General features: G+C 36.4%; 1 protein-coding gene across 3 annotated transcripts in view; it reads right to left on the bottom strand.

Annotated features, from left to right (window-relative positions):
* Positions 1 to 21,532, bottom strand: part of LOC146530604 (visual system homeobox 2-like) — an 83,781-nt gene that overhangs the window by 40,729 nt on the left and 21,520 nt on the right. For 2 of the 3 annotated variants that reach the window (XM_085198994.1, XM_085198996.1), the window contains exons 2-4: positions 17,544 to 17,597; positions 5,549 to 5,569; positions 385 to 475 (exon numbers count right to left, since the gene is read on the bottom strand). In XM_085198994.1, coding sequence (XP_085055120.1) covers positions 385 to 475; positions 5,549 to 5,569; positions 17,544 to 17,597 — 166 coding nt within the window. The remainder of the gene's footprint in view (positions 1 to 384; positions 476 to 5,548; positions 5,570 to 17,543; positions 17,598 to 21,532) is intronic. The other variant, XM_085198997.1, reaches the window with a different exon arrangement.

Genomic DNA, 21,532 nt, shown 5'->3' with positions numbered 1-21,532 from the left:
TTCATATTTTCGTGTAGGTCCTATTACTGTAAACTTACTATACGAGTCGAGGGAAAAGCGCGGCGTTGATCTCTGCCATTCAACTCAATAACAGAACAGAAATGATATTATGAGAACGTAGTGTCTTAACACTAGGTTCCCAGGTTCCCTCTACTTACTCTGCTATGCTATACGTCACATTTCAATATCAGTGCACACCCGGGCTCAAATTCCAGGATACAACATTTAAATTTCAACATTCCGGAAGGGATTCAAACTATACGTATGTAGGTATGCTTAGTTCCCCACTATTCGTTCAAGTTTTGAAGCATTGTAAGTAGATTGATAGGATTATTTTTACCATTTGCGTCCTACACTGGAAACTAAGTAGGTAGTGCTATTTACCTATGTCTGCGTTTTTTCTTCTTTTTCTTTCCATTGTATCCAGTGAGACCATCTACAGTGAAGTCTTTTGCTGCTTCCAATGAAGATACACCTGTGAACAAATGTAATATATACAATTGTTAACAAACAATATTTATAACTGTTAAAAATATAATTATTGACGTACAAAGGAACAATAAAATTATTATTCATTGAATAAAAAAAAGAATCGATCATAATTACATTTATGTACCTAGGTAGCTGTAAGTCAATAGTTTTTAGTTAGTTTAGCTGCACACTGTATCGCGTATGAAGCAGAAAAGGTAAAGGAAATCAGTGTTAAAACACTCCGTTTCTCACTAACCGCCCTTTAGACATTGTATGTTGAGGGGCGGAACTATACACTGTGTTTTGCGTTGTTGCCAGAGCTAGGAAATGAAAATACTTTATTCTCTCTCTGGCAATTGCACCCGCAACCGTTGCGTCACTGAGAGTTAAACCTAATATTTAATATGCTCATTCTCAGTAAAACTGTATTCATTTTTAAATATATAAATTATTTTGATACATTTGATAGCACACTTGTATTAAGCACAAGCACACCCAAGCTGTTGTGTCGTGTTAATTGCGTACAAACAACCCGTCCCGACCGTAATCCATAGCAGTTTACCGAAGTATGGGGATTGTCACATAATTACCGAATGTGATTGCCAAATGAATTAGTAAACAGCCGGCGCCGGGTTAGCACATCAGCACATCAGCGCCGGGGTGGGGCCGGGCTCCCCAGGGACTACTGGTAATTGAATTTGGTGCCGTATGAATGAATTATTAAATTTAGAGCGGTCGCCTTATCGACTCCACCTAGCATCCATTGCCGTGTTCCAGACGTTTGACGAACTCTACAAATGTAGAGCAAGCAATGTATTACCGTGTTCGTGTGTTATTTGAGTTGGTGAATGCGTAACTAATTGTTAATGGAGTTGTTTAGGAAAGGGTGCGGGATAGTGGAGGAGAGTGGAGGAGAGTCGCGGGTCAAGCCACGTGGTGTTGTAACGCTTGTAACGCGTTATACGGTTCATCGAGGGAGGTTAACGGATAATGTTGATAGTGTTCATGTTGTTAAGTTATAAATGACATTATATCAAAATATTATGTTGTCGAGGTAATTATGCGTGTTGTTAATGTGCAATTAGTTAATTATTTATAATAATGCCCAAAATATAAGTCACTTCTGTAATAGCGTTTTATTCCAGAATTTTAATTATTATAATTAAATAAAAAAACTATTAACAACTATAATAGTAATGAATGTAATTTCAGAAATATAAAAAAACTTAATACTAAAAATATTTTGCATTTCAATTTGTTCATTTCCCAAGAAACATATCGAAATATATAAGAAAGTAGAGTTCACAAAAGAACTACAACACAGTACTAGTAAAGAAGCTACAAGCGCTATCGTGTAATTGATTAGCCCGCCCGCGTGGGCGGCGGCAGGGACCAATCAACATTCCCCGCCAATCGATCGGCCGCCCTAACCGCCCTACCCGCCCTACCCGCCCTACCTTGACCACCTCACGCCACACACCACTCGTCACTTAATATATTCTACGATATTACTAACAACTCTACTAACATAAAAAAGTATTAACTAACATAAAAATGGTTCATTCTGCGTTTTTCTCTATAAATGTTATTTATATTTAGTGTTGTTACGTCACGGAAGTCAAGATGCGGAGCTGGATGTGTGGGGTAACGCGGTCTGACCACGTACGTAACACATTCATTCGAGGTAGTCTTGGGGTCCATGACATAGCGGATAAGCTCCAAAAGCATCGTCTGATATGATATGGCTACGTTGTGCGTCGGCCTAGGTACTATATCGGATGCAAGTTGCTATGCCTGTCCCTGGAGCTAAACCTCCCAGATGCCCAAGGAAGAATGTGTGTTTGATTGAATGTTGTGACGCAGGACATGGTCATAGCCATGGTCATGGCCATGGTCTAGGCCCAGGACGTTACAAATCGTTCAAAGATGAGTAGGTTAAGCAGGAAGGCGGACCCTGACAAGATACGTCGAGATTATACCCGAACATATTTATTAATAAATTTGCTTGTTAGACTTCAGTGATACGATATGTCTAACATTAATGTCTGATATGTATTTGTTTAAAATAAAAAATGTCCCGCTATGTTTCATGCGCCGGTTCTTCTCAGGTCTGAGGCACTTATTTTTGCGAACTGGTGGTACATTATTGGAGGTTCAAAAAATAAAGCTTGTAACTTTTTATCTTGAATAAAAATATTTGAATTTGAAATTTGTGTTTTGTGACCAGAGCGAGGAAAGCAAAATATGAAATATTTAATTTCTTCGAAAGGGCATCGAACCCACAAACGTCGCCTCTATTGCCACATGCTCGTGGTGCCGGCCTCGATGTGTGATTAGGAACAATAGTGCTCGTGTGTTCGTGCAAGCCTACATTTTTAACTCGTATAACTAAACTAAATGTATTTTTAGTGTCTTGTTTATATTTTTATTTGTTTATGACATTTCAAAATAATAACAAATATTTAGTTTCTACACCAGTATAAAACAGAAAAATAAAACTGTAATATTTAATTAAAGGACTAATTCAATAATGATTTACAACTGAAACCAAGTTAAATATTTATTAGACAAATTCCTAAGTGAATGGCAATTTCTTACGCCTGTAACAATGTAATTTACTCCTCCTCTCCTGCCTCCTCGGGGACCACGCTCGAGGAAGGGGAAAAGAAATGACTCTATCATTTGAAACTAAGCTTATAAACAATTAAATTATAATCTTGTTATATTGAGCATTATATATTTAAATAAAAATACCTATTTTAAGTGATGATTACTAAAAGTGGAAAGAAACTTAAGCGTTATAGTTTATTATGTGCATACACAAAAGTGCATTAACAATACTCACTCCCCCCCCTCCCCCCCTCTCCCGTATGCGGCACACAAACTTAAATTGACTTAAATAGAAAATATGAATGATGAGTGAATGCGGAGTGCGTTAAAAGCCTCCATTAAGACTCTGTTACAACCGTTACTGATAAACACTAATTTCAATTTAACTAAATCGAGCTTTATATTTTTAATGACAGAGAACTGCGCTGGCTTCAGATGATGGAAGTGTATTATCCAAATGGGCATTTTGGCCCTCGCAGTCCCTTTAGTGGAGCGGGTTTAGTGGAGCGGTGAAGAGGCAAAGTTAATGCAATACATTAAGTATTCGAATAGTATACATACTATGACCATGTAGCATTTAAACATGATTGTGAAACTGTTTAAAATATAACAGCGGACCATTACGTAAAGCGGAGAATGGAAACCGATGGGTAATGTATGCGTCGCCACGAACTCCTCAAACAAAACGATCAATACTCTACGCCATGGGAGTAGAGTTGAAATTCGTGTGGAGAAATGTAATTTAAATACGAGGACCCTCCCTCGAGCTCACAAAATATGACTCTCGGCGAAGGAAAGCTACTCGTGGTGGAGAGTACACTGCCACTTTACCGACATTGTTACAGCACATAATAACAAACATGCGAACCCAACGACTAACGAGAGACTTTCCACGCATTGTGTGCCTAATCCTGGAACCTTCCATCATTTGCAAAAGGGTACCTAAGGATCTCCTCGATTTGTACAGTCTTCAATGTCACGTTAGAGATCCAATCGACAAAAGTAGCGGTTGACAAGCCATTGTGCTTACTGAAACACACCGGGGTAACAAATCATTGTTACGTATGTATGCATACGAGTATATAGGTATATCATAGCGGCACTGCGCAAATGATGACGTGATAGTAAATTAAAACATTGCATTTAATAATTCATTCACTCTGTGAACACAGATGACGGCCGTAGAGCATAATGTGTGTGCATGCACAAGTATGAACAACTTGATTACAGTGAATAAGTATTGTATGTCTGATGGTCCTACACGATATCTGGCAACAACATAAAGCAGCACACACTGGGACACAAAGCAACATGTCGCGTGTGAAATTAAATATATATATCGGATAGAGGCAGCCAGGCTTCGTTTATCTCATATTGGGCCAATTTTGCCAAGCTTGGCTGTCGCGTGCCAGTGCCAGTGCTTATTGGCAATTTTCGCGAGATCAGCACGAGATTGCGTTTACACGCCCTAGCGCGGGACGCGGCCGCCTTACCTGATTCACTCACTTTGAATACAGCTACCTATATATAACAACTTCAAGATTTGACTTCAATATTCAAAATATATGTTTGTTTGTAAAATATTTTACATTAAATGCAACTACGTACAATAGGTATGAGATGAAGAATGTATTTTTGTAAAGGTAATTTTTGTCATGATTCTCTTGCATAATATTGTAATGCTAACATTGTAAGTACCTAAAAAGGTTTTTCTTATAATGTATGTGCTTCATATAACAGTACTAATGAGGACCAAATTCCATAATATTTTAAAGAGGTCAACTATATTTTTGTTATTTACTATTTTGTAATATGCTAGACATTCTATCGTCTAAAAAGTGGGAAACTACCCATTAATAATAAAACCTTTTAATTCAAAGTAGATGTTATATCCGTTCTATATGTTCATTTTCTAACTCTACGTAGAGCGTAAACCTGTTAGACGTCAACAACCTAATATAGCATTAGATGCAAATCTCCCATATATCTGAACTCCGGCGAACGGCGCAAATCAAATATCCGCTCGCGCGACGACGAAATTGGCTTGTTGCGGATTTGGCGAGAGTGTAAGACGTCTCTAATTGCGCCCCGCGGCTCTACTCGCACTCCAAATTGATTCTAAAACTCTGTTTACTTCGTTCGTGTCGCTGCACACGGGGATGGATTAACGAATTAATGTTTATAAACATTTTTTTTATGTTTTTAGCTTCACGTTATATTCCGGGTAGGCAGAGGGAAACTGGGAACCTAGTGGTACGACTCTCTGTTCCCATTAGGATATTTCCGTAGAAATAAGAAGAAAGCATATAATTTTTTATACAGTCCCATTTAAATGTAAAATAGATGTTAAAAATAATTATTTATATTAAGTATAAAGTATATATAATAAATGGAACAAATATGTTGTTTTAACATACAATGTCACTCATAAGCGATTGCTAAAATAAAACAAATAGTCTTTAATTACCTGAATAAAATTGTCGAACAGCTACGATTACATGAAACAAAACAAAATATAATTAAAACATAAATTATAAAGATGTTTATACAGATAACAATAGTCTACTTAGTTTATGTAGTAAATTCAATAAGAAATAGTATATTCTTGATTGAATTCTTTATAATTTAGGAACATATAGCTACCTATAACATCACATTAATAAACGGCGAAGCCGCCGGTATAAGCTGGTATAATGTACAAATATTAGTGTATATTGTAGCGCAAGAGTCGAAGCACTCCATCTGCTACTCTACTCGGCCGGTCTACTCGAGTAGGCGCGTGCACAGCCGCCACTAAGACACGACGCTCACGCTTCTTAAGTGTTAAGTATGATCTCCTTACTCTAGAAGAAGTTCTAACCTAAATAAAATATCCCCAAACATCTGTTCCCATTTATAATATAAGTTGGATTATTTGAGTATAAATAGTAATGTTTATCTCAATAATAGTAAGCAGGGAGCGTGTTGAATGGGAGGAGGTAGTGGGTGGTGTCGGGTTACGTTCACACGGCGCTGGCGCGAGGAAAATAGAAGAAGTATGCGCATTGTCTCGCATATTATGATCTGTTCAATAGTGTTTTGGGGTTTGTGGGGTTTGCTGGCGAGTTTGTGGGTTCATTTTTTACTTTAAATTTAACTATTTGTAAAAAATAAGGATGAGATCTGTAGATTTGTTAAGTTAAATTCTTAAAATTTAAAAATAAATTGGAAAAAAATTCATTAATATTAGATATCAGCAATTGTGATAAGCTTAAGAAAAATTAAAATAGGTGTAATATTTGGTAAAGTGAATTTTATGGTTGCAAGCAACTAACTACGCGTATTCCGAATGTAGTTGTATGAAGTTAGTTATAAAATAATGTTCTTTCTCGTATTACAAGAATACACTCTAACTAACATGTCATATCAAAGATGGCCAACCAACAGAAGATGATCGGAAGAAAAGAACCAAAAAATTTTGAATAATAAATAATTCCATAACACTCAATTAACTTCTTTGCACAAGTAATTCATTAGATTTTTTCATGAAGTGTTCTTATTATTATTAATTTTATTTTGTTTCATTTGTTTGCTTATATAACAATATATCTCAATTAGTGCGTTTCAGGTGCGCTTGCGCAACTTGTTTTAATATGTTATGTTGATGACGCCTATTGTCTCACAATCATTAGTTTTTAAAATTAATTATATTCTTTTTATATTAAGTTGTTTGTTGAATTATGTTTCATTATACATTGTCAACATGTATAAAAGATACGTAGAATTGATTACGTAATAAGTACGAAGTAAACATTAATTGAGAGGCTATGGTAGTGCCGTGCCACAAACTCTGAATGTTATCGGTTGAAAGTTCGATACTCAATTGGGGAAATTTAAATTCCTTATAATTGTTCGCTCTAGCAGGTTTGTCCGGCAGGTTAGACGTTGTGTTTTGTCAATCTACAAAGTATGTCTCGTGTTCGAACGGAACATGGTGAACAGAGTGTCTTGTATTGGCAAGCTCGCTGCTACTGTCTACTGTCTCACTGTCTTGTAATCATTTTAGAGACATTATGTTTTGATGACATGCGTGATGAACGTACGTGCCATCTCCAAGGTCGCCACTAAACACTAAACTATAAATCATTACAAGTGTTAAGCATTGGTCGAGTTATTTATTTCCATTAAACTCTTTCAGAATTGATATAATAAGACTTGGGGCTTTAAAGCAAAATGTCTCTTCTGAAGATGAACTGCCTTAATCTTTCCATAATGATATAAAATAATTATCTACCAACAATGTCATAATTTAAAAAATCTATAATTTGTTTTCAATTTTTAATAGAATATCGTTGTAAATCTAAACAATTACATGATTTGCGGGTATTTTAGGAGATTGCGATAATACGTACTTATCCGTAGAGCGAGGGTAAGTAAGGGTAGGTAAGGGTAGGTAAGGGTAGGTAAGGGTAAGTAAGGGAGGGGGCCGGTGACTCGTTGTGGGGAGGTTTTTTGAAAATGATATTGTTGTACGCCGTAATGATGTAAAAACTTGTTCCATCACGCGCTCTCTGACTTAGTTTTAATGATATTTCGGTGTTAGATTGTTCGTGTAATGAATTGTTATTGGGTTACCGTTTGATAGTCCCGGTGCTCTGGTGGTCGTTGATCGTTTGTTTTTTATGTATAGAGCAAATATCTTTGAAATAAATATATAAAAACATATTTTTATGCTTTACTGCAATTACAATGTTTCATCTGTCATACACTACTTTTACTAACGTAAGCGTGTTGTAAAACGTAGTGAAGCAGCACTCGGAACTCTCTTTCTATTTCTAAAATCCAATAGGATGATATATACTATAGTTAATCATAGGCTCGATCAATAAAAACATTATCAACAAAATCCAAAAAGAAAACCAAATAAAAAACACAAAATACAAAACCTATATTGTATTACAATCCACCAGAGTAATGAGCCAAGCACTGCAAGTTAGCGTCAAAAATCAACCAATTAAGTAAGTTTAAAGGCGACTGTGCACTGTGCACTCGTAGGCAGTACGAGGCACCTACACACTACGTAGATTTGGGCACCTATTACTAATTGACGGCCCTCAGGCCCCCCTCCTCGAGCTCCCCCGCGGCTGTAGGTGATACAATCAACGCGGCCGATATAATAGTCAACTTACATAACATTTTAGACGATGCGTAGACGAATTGGTTTATTTTTTTGTGATTAGCACAAATAGAGTCTACAAATGTGTAATTAATAAGGATATTTTAGAGGTTCACTTTATTGAAAATAATTTCAACTTATTACTCCCACTGGGAATCGAATCCACAACTGGTCAGACGTTTTGCCACGACAGCCTGAATATAGAAAAACGAGAGTGATTTTTAAAGTATATTCATATTGAAGATATTTTAGATCCGAAATTTGTTTGTAAATATAATTGAGCTATGAAATGAGAACATATTTTATAATTAACAAAGAGATTAAAAATGTATCAGTCATGGAATACATCAGTTTTTCAATTTTCTGATAATTTCAGAAACATCTTTTGCTGGTTGACGCTGCTTTAAACTGTAATTAGGTAGGACATAAGCAGACCAAGAAACCTCCAATACTATAAAATCAATTATTTACAAGTATAGAGCTATGAATCATCAAATTACTTTACATATTCGTAGCTGTGACAGGCTGGCAGGCAGGCTTCTTCGCGCCTCTTTCTGTATACTAGGGTAGACTAGTAGGGAGGGAACTTACTATTAAGACACTCCGTTTAGCATTTTCTGCACAATTATCAAGACATGGCGAGGTTAAAGGGACTTTCAGAAAGAACTTAAACGCCGCACTCGGTCTACTCGTACCAGAGCTATATGTACATAATATAACAAAATCACACTTAAATAAACACAATTCATAAACATAATAATTCCACACACACACACTGAGTTAGGGAAGAAGACTGACATTTTCCCGCTAGGTACCTACTCGTAGGTACATTAAAAGTAATATTTTCGTACCCACTTTAATACAAACTGACAATCGACTCAGCGCCGAGTGTTCAAAAAACGGAACGTAACTTGGTATTGTTGGCACGCAACGAAGTAGAAAAATATAATGGGTGTATAATAACATTATAGCTTTCTTTCAAAAGAGGGAAGGAGGCGGGTGGAACCCACTAAAGTTAGTCTTACTTGTGGGTCAACATGGCAGAATCTAGATATTTTTAGTAATAATACTAGTATATGGGATAAATATGATAAATATTAATTTGACACTTTTTACAACTTTACTTCAAGTAAAAAATGAATAAGAAATACGTTAAATTGCATTTGCTTAGTAAAGAAAGCAATACGAAATACAAATATAGTGATTGTATTAAATAATGAAACAAAGTCAAGAGTAAAAAACGAAAAATTCATCCCAAGCCACTTTAAATTCGAAGACAAAGGAAAGACGGCGTCAAAACAATCGCACCTCCTTCAACACCCGTAGGTACGGGCAGCCCTGCCCAGCCTAACCCAGCCCAGCCCAGCCCAGCCCAGTAAGTGTGATAATGTGACGCTGGTAATGAGCCGGCACTTAGGTGGGACACGACCTATTATCGATGGTAATGGCGTCTCTACGAGGAGAAAGCTTCTCTACCAGCTCTATGATGAGGGAATACGGTATATAATTCCCTAGTTAAGGATGCAGAGTCGTAGCTTCATCGGCACTTAATTCATTACTCGATCAGTGGCTGGAGTGGGGGTTTGGGGGAGGGGGGTTTCCATCGTAAAATATTATTGTAGGTTCATTGTGGAGGCTCATAATTTATTTGGGTCTGATTTAAATTGTATTATATTGTAATGTTGCTGTCAAATGTTTTGAGGATGACGCTTACAAATAGATGTCTACAAGTGTTTAAGATAAATATAGACAGTAAACAAAAGGCGGCGTTGAGTTTCGCCACTCGATACGTAATGTGTTGAAATTAGGCGGAAATAGAGTGCCTTAACACTCAGGGATTTCTCCCTGCTATGCGGATAAAAGCGTAGAAGAGCCTGCGTAAGTCAAGCTGCTTTAAATATAACCTGTACTTGGAATTTTTTCGAGCATTAATATAACAATTCACTAAATAAAAGAAACTACAAGTTATTAATCACTAAATGATAACATTGTTCAAATGAATATCTACTGAAAATTCCTTTTCTCTTTCAAAATATGGAACGAATTGCTGATTTCACATCACGTTAGAGGCAAAAATCTATCTAAAGACGCAACCTATACAATTATAGTCTCTATCTATAGGAAGATAGAGTAGAAAATAGCGTAAACTCGCGGTAGACAAGTACAGTCACTAATTGAATTCTGTAACAGAAGCTGGCGAGTGGTCGAGCGATGTTTGCACACCACTTCTGTGTAATTAGTCATTTGATTATAGTCTACTGTTACATCTACTATCCGTCACGAACACATAAGCATGTGGAGAACATTTCATTGTTTTTACGTTTATTCTTAGAAAAACATTCTTATTATCAATATATTAATAAATTATATTTAAATACAAATTTTTACGTTTCTAAGATTCTTTTGTAGCGTTTGAATTAATCTTTGACATTTATCACGTAAGAAACACTACTTATCTAAATGTTTTTTTAGTTAATTTATTTATATTATGAAATAAAAAGGAAAATTTTGCAAATAATTGAGTTAAGATTATGGTATATTATAAAGACCGATCCAGACGAATTGATGCTTAAAAAACAAAGTTTAAAGTTTAAATTTTAAATAATAAATTAATCGTTCAAGCGGCCGGGGAACTGGCCAGCGTTGTCAGAAGACCAACAAGCCCCCCACGGTAGAGAGACAGCCGGCACTTCTACCATATGTGAAGGGGGTTACAGACAGAATTGGCAACATCTTAAGAAGAGCTTCCATAAAAACTATTTTCAAGCCTAACAAGAAAGTGAGCCAATTCTTGAGACTAGTGAAAAAGTCCTTTACAATGTGCAGGTGTATGCAAGCTAAATTGTGACTGTGGCTTATCATACGTCGGTCAAACAAAGAGAAGCATCAGTGTTAGGGTGAAGGAACACATCTCTGATATCAAGAATGGACATATGTCGAAGTCAGGTGTGTGTGAACACACTGTGGACAAACCCAGCCGTTACATAAGATTTCATAAACCCCAAGTCCTCGCTAAGGAAAACAGATATATGCCTAGAATGATTCGCGAGGCTATAGAAATACAAAAACATTCTAATTTCAATAGAGAGGACGGCTGGGAGCTTTCTACCACCTGGGACCCACTCATAAAATCCTGGAAGTCTGAAATCCATCATACCAGAAGGCAAGATACAGTCAGCTCATTCTGCAGGAATCCAGGGCAGTACGCGAGGAAATCAAGAAATCGTTGGCGGTAGTTTGATATAATAATTATGTCAACTGACAGGCGAGTGTCACCTCAGTCTACCACCGCGTGTGACAACGGACTACTGTAAAGTGTTCGAAACGTAAAAAATATGTATTATCCAAAATAAACGCGATTAATCCGGTTAAAATAGTTTCATATAATAAATATATTAATTTCAATAGAATACAGGATTTTGAAAGCATAATAATTGATAGTCAAGACTTACAGTATTTTCAAGTGAACATAAATGTATTCTTAAGTAATCGAAATATCAAAATTAATAAAAAGTCCTGCAATTCTTGAAATCACATAAAACGTCTTAAATTGTATTATATACGTATATGTAGTACTAAGTAATTAAAAATATTAGTCGCTCTACCTGCCACTGAGGCAGAGACAGCAGCTAGTATTAAACTCATAATAAACCTAACATATTAGATCTAGACGACAGGGCTTACGTAGACCGCCTAATAAACAGGTAAGATGTCTGCACCAAATATTCAGAAAATATATATATGTAAGCAAAGAAAATACTGTTATGGAAGATATTTTAAAATTTTTTATATTAGATATAAATAAATACATATGAAATCATTCAACCATTTTAAAGAAAAGATATCTGAAAGTTAATACAGTTCTACTTGATGTTATTAGAAGTATATAAGCTCGTGTAATTGCAAGAGACAATATGGCGCAACATTTTAAATTAGCGTAGTTTGTTTGCGGAACTCAACAAGTGTTTTAGGAATAAATAGTTGATGAGTAAGATTTTGGTTTTAATCGACACTTAAGTATTCCTTTGCTTCGATGACAGTCAAAGGCAGACGAGTGGGGCTCGGATTGTTATGCGAAATAAACTGCTTCATAACATCTGGGATTGTAATTGAATACGTTTGTCTCTGTTTGCCAGCGGGCCCTTGTTTGCACAGTGTTCTGCTTATTACTAGCATTTTCAAGTATTGGTTCTTTCCTTTAGATATCGAGTGCTGTTCAGAATCGCGCCGCAAGTCAAATGTGGAGATGTAGAATTAGCTCTCCTACTGATTAGCATAGCCACTAAACTATTTAAATTGACGACGATCATTTCAATACTCGATAAAGGGGTAATAAGTACTTTAGTGCAGGCACCTTCTATTTCAATATTGGCGGTTGGCTTCATTTTTAACGTTTAGCAAGCATCTTTTTTCGATTGGAAATTTTGAAATTCGTTTCTGATTTTAATTTAATTTCAGTTATTATTTATGAGTATATCGACGTATATTTGTAGAGTCACATGAAAGCTTGCTTTTCACTTTTATTGCTTTAACTAAAATTATTTATTCACGTGTTTTCTCGTCAATCCAGATATTCTTAAGTAAACTTGCTACTCCAAACCAAAATTTTAGACAAAACAAGTATTTAGTAAATACTTATGTACGAGTATGTACATAGCATACAATTTGAACTAGGTATATGATATTTCAATATTATACTGACCGAGTCAATCACAACTTAACCAAAACAAATGGAATAAAACCTGATACTGCGAGGTGTTGGGGCCCACATCGGTTGTTATTATAACTTGTCGCCACTTAGTGTAGCGGCGCTTGTGACATCCGAGACTGCTACACACGAACAACACCGAAAACCTACCTTATTACCAAATAAATACAGTATAAATTCATATAGCAATCGAGTCAACAGTCGTTACGTATCGCAGTGACAGAAAAAAACATTTCCTCACTAACCAATGCAAGTGAGTGTAACATTTGTCTCACTAGTTAATAAATACATCTAAATGTTGTCGCTTTGTTTTGTCTTACAAGTGACACGTTAGTGTCTATTAAACCAAATACTATAATTGGGAAGCTGTCCTAAATAATTTACTTGTTTAATGTTAAAATACTGTTTTAATAATAATGCTGAGGTTACATCGATATCAAATTTACGAACTGATATTAATTCTGTGACGCCTTCAATTTCAACGATGTCAACAATTTATATTTTCTCAAACATATCCATTTTTGAGATTTAATTGAATTTGAAATGATGTTGAAATTGGTTCTCACTTTGCCTTGAGTGAGTTGGTTGTACTTCTGACTTTTGACCTCAAAGTGTTTGAGCACTACCTGTAGTTATGAATAGAGGTCGACCACTGGTTACTGTCTGAATTAAATTAGAACACTTTTTAACAAAACGGAATGAAATAAAGAGTACATACTTTTTACTTCGTAATAAAGTATTCAAAAGCTGAACAACTTATACAAATGTACACAGATAGATGATAGATATCTTCTTTTAGAGATAACAATTGCGAAATACGTATTTTAATTTAAAAAACCATAAAGAACAACGTCTCATTGTCAATGCCGTGGGTTCGTCCTGCGTCTTCTCCCGTCTCTGGTAACACAGAATGCGACGTTGAGTTCCGCCACTGACGGGCAGAAAGATAAGAACAAAACGAAACATTGGGTTCTCTCAGTATCTACCCTGATATGAAGAAGAATATGTGAGGATGCTACTTTTAAAATACATTACTTCAGAAAATGTTTTAATGATAGTTGTAACTGTTCAGTCTGTAACATTGATATTTAACGCATAGATACACCTCACAGGTGGGTATATAAGTAGCGGAGTGCGTGACGACGTCTGTCGCGCTAGGTTAGGACAGGAATATGCAGACGACTCGGCTAGTAGGGACCAGACCTATGTGGGCGTCGCCAGGTTCGCTAGCTACACGCAATGTCTCGAAAATTGGAAGAAGCGTGAAGCTCCTTTCGTTGCTTTATAATAATATGTTTATTATTGATATCTCTTTTCAAATACTTATTAAGACTTCGTTCAATTTAATCAGTTTTTTAAACATGGGTAGGTATATTATGTTTCTTCGGATACATCGTCAACTTTTTTATTTTTTTCCAAAATGATTAGCTATAACTGTATTCCGAACTCTAGGTATTTAATTACTAAGACATTCTAGATATTTCGACAACTTCTAAATTGTGACATTATAGAGAAATCCACACCGTAAATTATTGTTATTTTAATACTTATACTATTTTACAATATTTATGTACATATTACTATTGCACAATGTTTTATTTAGAGTTACTTTATAGGCTCGTGGGTGCTTAAACGTAATGTATTTTAACAATTTTAAAAAAGTCTTTCAGTTACAAAAGGTAACGTGTTAAAGCAATATATATTCGTTTGGTAGTAGGTATACTCGTATAGTCTGCCCACATTATTTGTAAGTTTAATTAACTCGTAGCATGTACTCGGGAAGATGCCTGTTGGCGTGATGTGGAAGTGAGCTAAGCGACTCCCATGAATAAGTAATGACTGATAGGTACTGTACTGTGAGCTGCAAGATGCTCTCATTAAATCATTTCGTTAAAGTTAATTACAGTCGGAAAGGCCTTATTCTATGCAATAGAAGCCTAGGTCGACAGTTGACTTAGTTTTCAATATGTTTCGCAATCGCATTTTTCATTCAGGAAGACGCGATTAACTTATGAGGTAAAAAGTACATAAGTTTACCTAACGAGTTTAGGGCCTAAATGCGCTTTCCGGTCTTGACTCTAACCGAGGGTACATAAAGGTACTGTTAGAGTTATGTAAATATTGTACATAACAGAACAACCCTAGCCCCTAATTTTCAAATTAAATATGGCGGCTTCCTAAACAATACTGCGCCAAAAGACCATCGTTCATTGTTTTAAAAAACAATAAAACGCGCGGCCATGATGGTGAAATGTCAAATCTACTCGTGAATTCCTCCCTGTGGCGTTCCAAATATGAAATTCCCGCGTAAAAATGGCGGCGAAGGTAATTTTTACAAATGGCTGCCGGGCCCCCGCCGGGCAGGTGGTTTGTTTTCTGTTGGCGGCTTTCAGAATCGACTAGTTGACTAGGGTCGTGCTTGTGAGGCAAAACACACGCAACTCTATGTGTGCTCAGTGCTCTGTGATATATATATGTGCATTACGGGGTTTCGGATTTCAACGCCGTGCTCACCTCGTCGAAGCCCAGCATAGTGGGCAAGCAACTTCTACTCATACAGCCTATAACTAGAAACAACACGGAGATACAAATAATTGAGTAATCCTAGCACCCACAATGGTATCACTTACTCGACCTCTCTAATTTGCATTTAACGGGATGTTTTTTAAAACCCACCTAAGCAGGCGCGCTTCGCAGCGTGACGGCCGCGTGACGTCCGCGTGACGGCCGCCGTCGGAAGGGAAACGAGCTCTAAGTAAGGAATTCCAAAGATTACTTTCCGTTGGTGCTTAGATTGGCGTATGATTTATGGTATTGAGTGGTTTGAGCCTGCGCGGTGACGTTTGACGTTTGGTGGATTCATTACTGAGACAAAGGCGGGAGAGAGGGTAGCGGGGCGCTGGGGCATGGCGCGCGGGGGCGGGGGCATGGGGGAGGGGAGGGGGAGGGGTACACACGAGGGAACCCCCGGCCCCACGAGCGACCCCGTCCCACCTCCAGCCACTTTTCTAAATCAGCACCGCATATTGCTTAGTATTAGTTTCAAGATAGATTGGAAGTAGTGGCTGCGATACGCTAGTTGCGGAATTGTGAGGAATGGTTGGTAATGCTACTTCTTAGCGAAACAAGATTGACGTTAACTAAATGATTGGATCATATGAAGTAATACAATTATGTCAGTATAAATTAATGGAGCAACTCTATTTGGAACGTTGAATTCCAACTTCACGCTGAATCTCGCAAATAGCGGGGTAGTCAGAGGGAACCTAATGTTAAGATACTACGGCCTAATTTTTGACATATTCCGTGTCAAGTGGAATACATCTATTTAGTTCATTCCCCAGGATGAGTACTGAACCCACGACCACCACGTTTGCGGCCTCTGTTTTAAAGTTCAGCTTTTTTAACGTTCACGTTCAAAAAGTTATTAAATTAATTAACTTCACATACAAATAAAAAGTACATACTTACGCATTCGTACTAACTTTCATAATCTTTGAGTTCAGTTGTGGCGCAGGGGCATAAAGCGTGCCTGTAAACGCGACTGGTTGTGAGTTCCATTCCCACTCGAAAAAACTAAATATTTATTTACATTTATATTTTAATTTCTTTGCTTTGGTGTCGAGGTAAAACGCGGTGTTGACTTCCGCCACTCAACACGCAATGCCTCCAGAATACGGGGAAAAGTGGGGAACGAAGTATCTAAGCACTAGGTTCCCTCTGCCTGGCCTGGCTGTACAGCGTCAACGTGATTTAATTTAATTTAAATTTTCATAATTTTACATAATTAATTAATTTAATTTTTTTCATAATTTAACTTTTGAATGTTTTGTCTAAAGACTCACTAAATTGGTATTGGACACTGTGGTTGGTTCGTGGTTTAATATATAAAACTAAACTGACTAACTAATTAATATTTTTACTTAGAAGTAAATTAAAAAGACAATCTATATTTATTTACTAATAATAATAAGCCGAAGAGACTGTTTGACAAATTCCAGTTAACATCAGGAACTATCTACAGGTGCGGATTAAAGAAATCTTTTTATGATGGATAGTCCTTCTATCGGGGACATTATCTCTTACGCAACTCTTAGTTATTTTCATTTAACCGCGAAGCCGACAGACACTGCAGGTAAAGATGGCTAAAGTTTTTGAAAAATGTCAACTAAGTGAAAATATATTTTATCCATGTTCCAGTGCATGTGCATGGTCATGTCGACAGTCTGACACTACAACATCAAATACCAGCAGAAAAGAATAAATACATCACAAGTTATGGCATGATCACATCATTTACATAAATAATTACATATTATATATATATATATATTTATATGAGGCCAGTCGTGGCGCAGGGCGTGTGACTAAAATGCGACTGGTTGTGGGTTTGATCCCCACTCGATGATTTTTTTTCTCTCCGGAGGTCGGCGGAAAGCGGAGTGTCTTAACACTAGGTACTGGAGGAGGGACTACTGCTTACTCCGACACAGCGTGAAGCTGAATTATATTATATAGAGATATTGCCTGTTGAGTGGTAGAACTCAACGCGCGAGGTCGTCTGATTACACATAATAATAACAATGATTGTCCACTCACCAGTGAGGTGCGGCTGCGCAGAGGGGCTGTAGGGCGACTTTATTTGCGGGAAGCCTGCAACAAGCGAACTTTAATTAAGCGACGAACAATTAACATTTCCTACAGGAATTTCAATTTAAAACTGCCGCGATTTACCTTAGCTGACTACCCGGGCCCGGGCGCTACCCGGTACTAGACAAGCCTTTTATATTTATTACAGACTAAACACTACCTATTTAATAATTGCTAGTATAATTTAAAGTATTGCTATACGATTTATTTCATTTTTGTGAATCATTTCAGGACTCTTATTCCTTTCTTAACTCATTTTGTAAATCAATTTCGTAGTAATTCGATATTTTGGCTTAGCCAGTCAATGGTTCGTATGAATATGCAGTATAAACATCAACTATATTTACATAAGTGATTATGTGCACTACATCTCACCAGCTAAGTAGTGATCGTTATAGCAATACCAGCATCTGGACCGCGCACCGTGCATGTCATGTCTTAAACTGATACCAATATTCTATTGTAGACCGACACTAGGAATATTTTGTGTACCGAGGAAGCGTTCTAAGTGCTAACAATTTCAGTTCACTTACAATACCAGTAGGCTAAATATATCATTATTTTTAGCCTTATGGTGGTTTAGCTAATGGAAAAAGGACAATCTAAGCTAAACTAAATTTATGGCTTTTATCCAATCAAGTAAGGTATGGTATGGTCCTCTCAATCTGGCGTTCCGAGCGTGCCAACCCGCCCAGGTAAAACTACACGGGAGACACATGACACATCCAAAAAGCAAACACTAATCGAACCAAATGAACCGAGAGCTCGAACAAAGCTGGTCCAAGCTGCGTGCTCGTATTACATTAGACAAGAGAGACAATGCTGGCAGTTCCACCGCACTCCGGAGACGTTCGAGCAACTATTGTCTATGGCTCTAAAGCGGTCTGTGAACGATGGTTGTGTTCTATTATTAGGTGTAACTTCATAATATACTAATATTACACCACTCCGTTCTGGAAGCACTGCGTGTTGAGTGGGGATTGTAGTACGACGATATCCTTACAATATATGCTCTGGTAATATATCGATCTAAACAATATAAAACATAGGAAGGAAAAGAAAAAACGCAGTTATATTCCGTTTTTTTCTTTTTTCGTGTTTGAAACGTATTAAAAAAATGCACACTATCAATTCGTTTTGAATATAAAATAAAGTTTAAAACATAAAATATATCTGATACTTCCATGTCGCACATACAGTGTTGAGAAAGTTACTCTATCGTCTATAAATGAAGGTAACTGTAACAAACTGTAAGCTCGCAAGTAAACACCTGGCAGATACAGACAGACTATATTACTTTCATAGTCACTTACGTTGTCGCTTACAATCACTAAATACTATAAATTGTACTTTCTTCTTTTAAGTTGTGGTTCAATAAAATGGGAAGAGAAGTATTTAGTAAAAAACGATAGAACGTTTGCCAAATATCTCAATATATTTTAAAACATGATTATTTGGGAAGATCAGGGGTTATATTACTGTATACAAACTAACATAGCAGGAAGTATATTCAATATTCAATTCAATTTTATAATACTGAGTGTGTCCAAACAGAAATGGAGCAAGCTACACACCAATTGTCTAAGCAACAAATAGGCAAATAGTCTATATTAAAAAATAGATATCCCAAAAATATACAATTAAGAATGGCATGAGACAATACACACATAAATATACTCCACAGAAAAGGAACCCACTATCTCTTGTTTAAATCAATTAATCTGAAAATTTACTTTCAATTATATTCAAAATTATATTTATCACATTCACGTAGATGAATTTAAGCTGTTCCTCAAACAAAATTTTTAACAAAGTGCTTTCGGCGCTGTCAGTGTATCAGTGCCCTTATCAAAGGAATTGCTTAATTAACAGAAATGTCTAAATGAGCCCCGGGGCAGAGTTCTTTTACCTTTTTTCAACACCCTGTAAAATTTTTGGGGCATTTAAATATCGCGCTATAGCGGTACTATGTATAATTGATTGATATTAAATATATTTTGATACTTTTATGTTACTTTTATAACCTAAATATAAAATTTTCACAGTCTTATGAAAGGACAGAATATTGTGTATTAAGTGACTCTGGGTCACGTGGTTCTCTTAGTTTCATACTTTTTCCCACATAGGAGGGTAGGCAGATAGAACAAGACATTGTACAAATAATATCGGAATTCAACGCCGCTCTCATACCAGAGCGATGAAATGAAGACGAATATAATCAACCATCGCGTTTATCCCATTGCACCACGACGAACATGCGCGAGACATGAGGAGTTCCACTAGGTAACTTTACGAAAAATCAGGTCTACCATCAATTCAGATATTTACCTCAAACGCTTAGTGCTTAGCTTAGTTTAGTGTATTTGCTAGTTTGATTTAAGCTTTTTATTATATTTGTCCATCGTAATAAAAAGCTAAAATTCACACTGTATCCCTCATTTAGTAGGTAATGCAGAGGGAACGTACTGATCTTCTCGCTTTGTCATGATAACAGAACGAAGAAATTAAAATAAGTCATTAGAGGGATTGGCAAATATTTAATTGACCATCTAATACCCCAAACAACGTCACCTCTTGAAGTATACTCGTCTGAACCTCTGCAGGACTGACACCTACAGGGGAGTCCCCTCGTTGAGTGTTTCATAATAATATTTGTATAACTTTAATAACCTCTCCGATATATCTATAGATATTTGAGTATCGACAAGATTAATTAAAACGTATACCATATTTAAAAATGCATGCCCTCGTTATTTGGGTGGTGAATGGCGAACGTAGGAGCAACTCTATCCCCTTCTTACGAGCAACAGCCCCCTTCAGACACTAATGACACGACGCGTCTCTGTCTGTCAATCACTTATCTTTTTATTAATTATTCCTAAATTGCTCCCCGATTGGGTCAACTCTTCCTTAATTGATGAAGGAATTTCAAATCAACTAGCGTTGAGTTTTGTGTGTTATTACTATTATATTGCGAGTGTTTGAGTTTATGTTTTCTTTAACTTTTCTAGTCTAGTAAATACGTTAGTAACTTTGTAATTTGCATAAATTGATATTGCAAATATAATATAAACGTACGGATCACTTTGTAGTCTGTCTAGACCATTTGTTTGGAGATAAGCTGGAAAATATGGTGCCTGGAAGAACAGAAGAAATCTGGCCTAAGGCTAATTCTAGCTAAGTTAACCCAATCAGAAGAAACGAGCATTCATGTATTGATTTTGCTACATTTTGCATGAAATTCGCCGTGTTATCTAAATATATAATATACTAGTGGACTTGGGCGGCTTCGCCCGCTTGAAGTATACGAAGATTTATTAAATATATTTATGAAAATATTGTCAGTTTATAATAAGCCATGAAACACGTTTTCATAAGCACTTGTGTCCTATAAAGAAATGCCCATGCAACATTTTACACTCCTAGCACTTGTAGTAGCGAAGTTTCATACAAACTATTAACCCCAAATCATTCATTCATTTTCAAATCATTCCTTCATTTTTAGTTTAGTTCATCGAAATAATTGAGTGCGTATGGTCGCCACTTAAGTTTGTCAGGTTTTATAAGTAAACATCTCACTGATCTATAATCCTCAAATTGGGACGGAAGCCTCGGTGTGCAACACGCACTTAATTGGTTTTTTTTAAATGATAACAATTGTTAAACAAGTGTTAAGATTATCGCTTTCTGCTCTTCTTTCGATCGACCGGCCTCTAATCACTACAAAAAATTACAATTAGGTACTTGATATTTATGGAAGTACGTACGTAGTGTCACACGAGCTACTGACCTAATATAACTAATAATTAATTCATACATTTGGCCAGGCAGGAGATTGTAACCGGGGAAAATATAACAACTAGAAACAAATTAATTAACTAAATATTTAATCAAAAAATATCCGACTACATTCAATCCGAATAGGTTTGCTCAAATAT

This window comes from Heliconius melpomene, chromosome 16, assembly GCF_056956725.1.
Source record: "Heliconius melpomene rosina isolate 202511_hmr_F chromosome 16, ASM5695672v1, whole genome shotgun sequence".
NCBI classification, from domain to species: domain Eukaryota; kingdom Metazoa; phylum Arthropoda; class Insecta; order Lepidoptera; family Nymphalidae; genus Heliconius; species Heliconius melpomene.
Note: the sequence above shows the minus strand (reverse complement) of the source record. Positions and strands in the feature narration are given on the sequence as shown.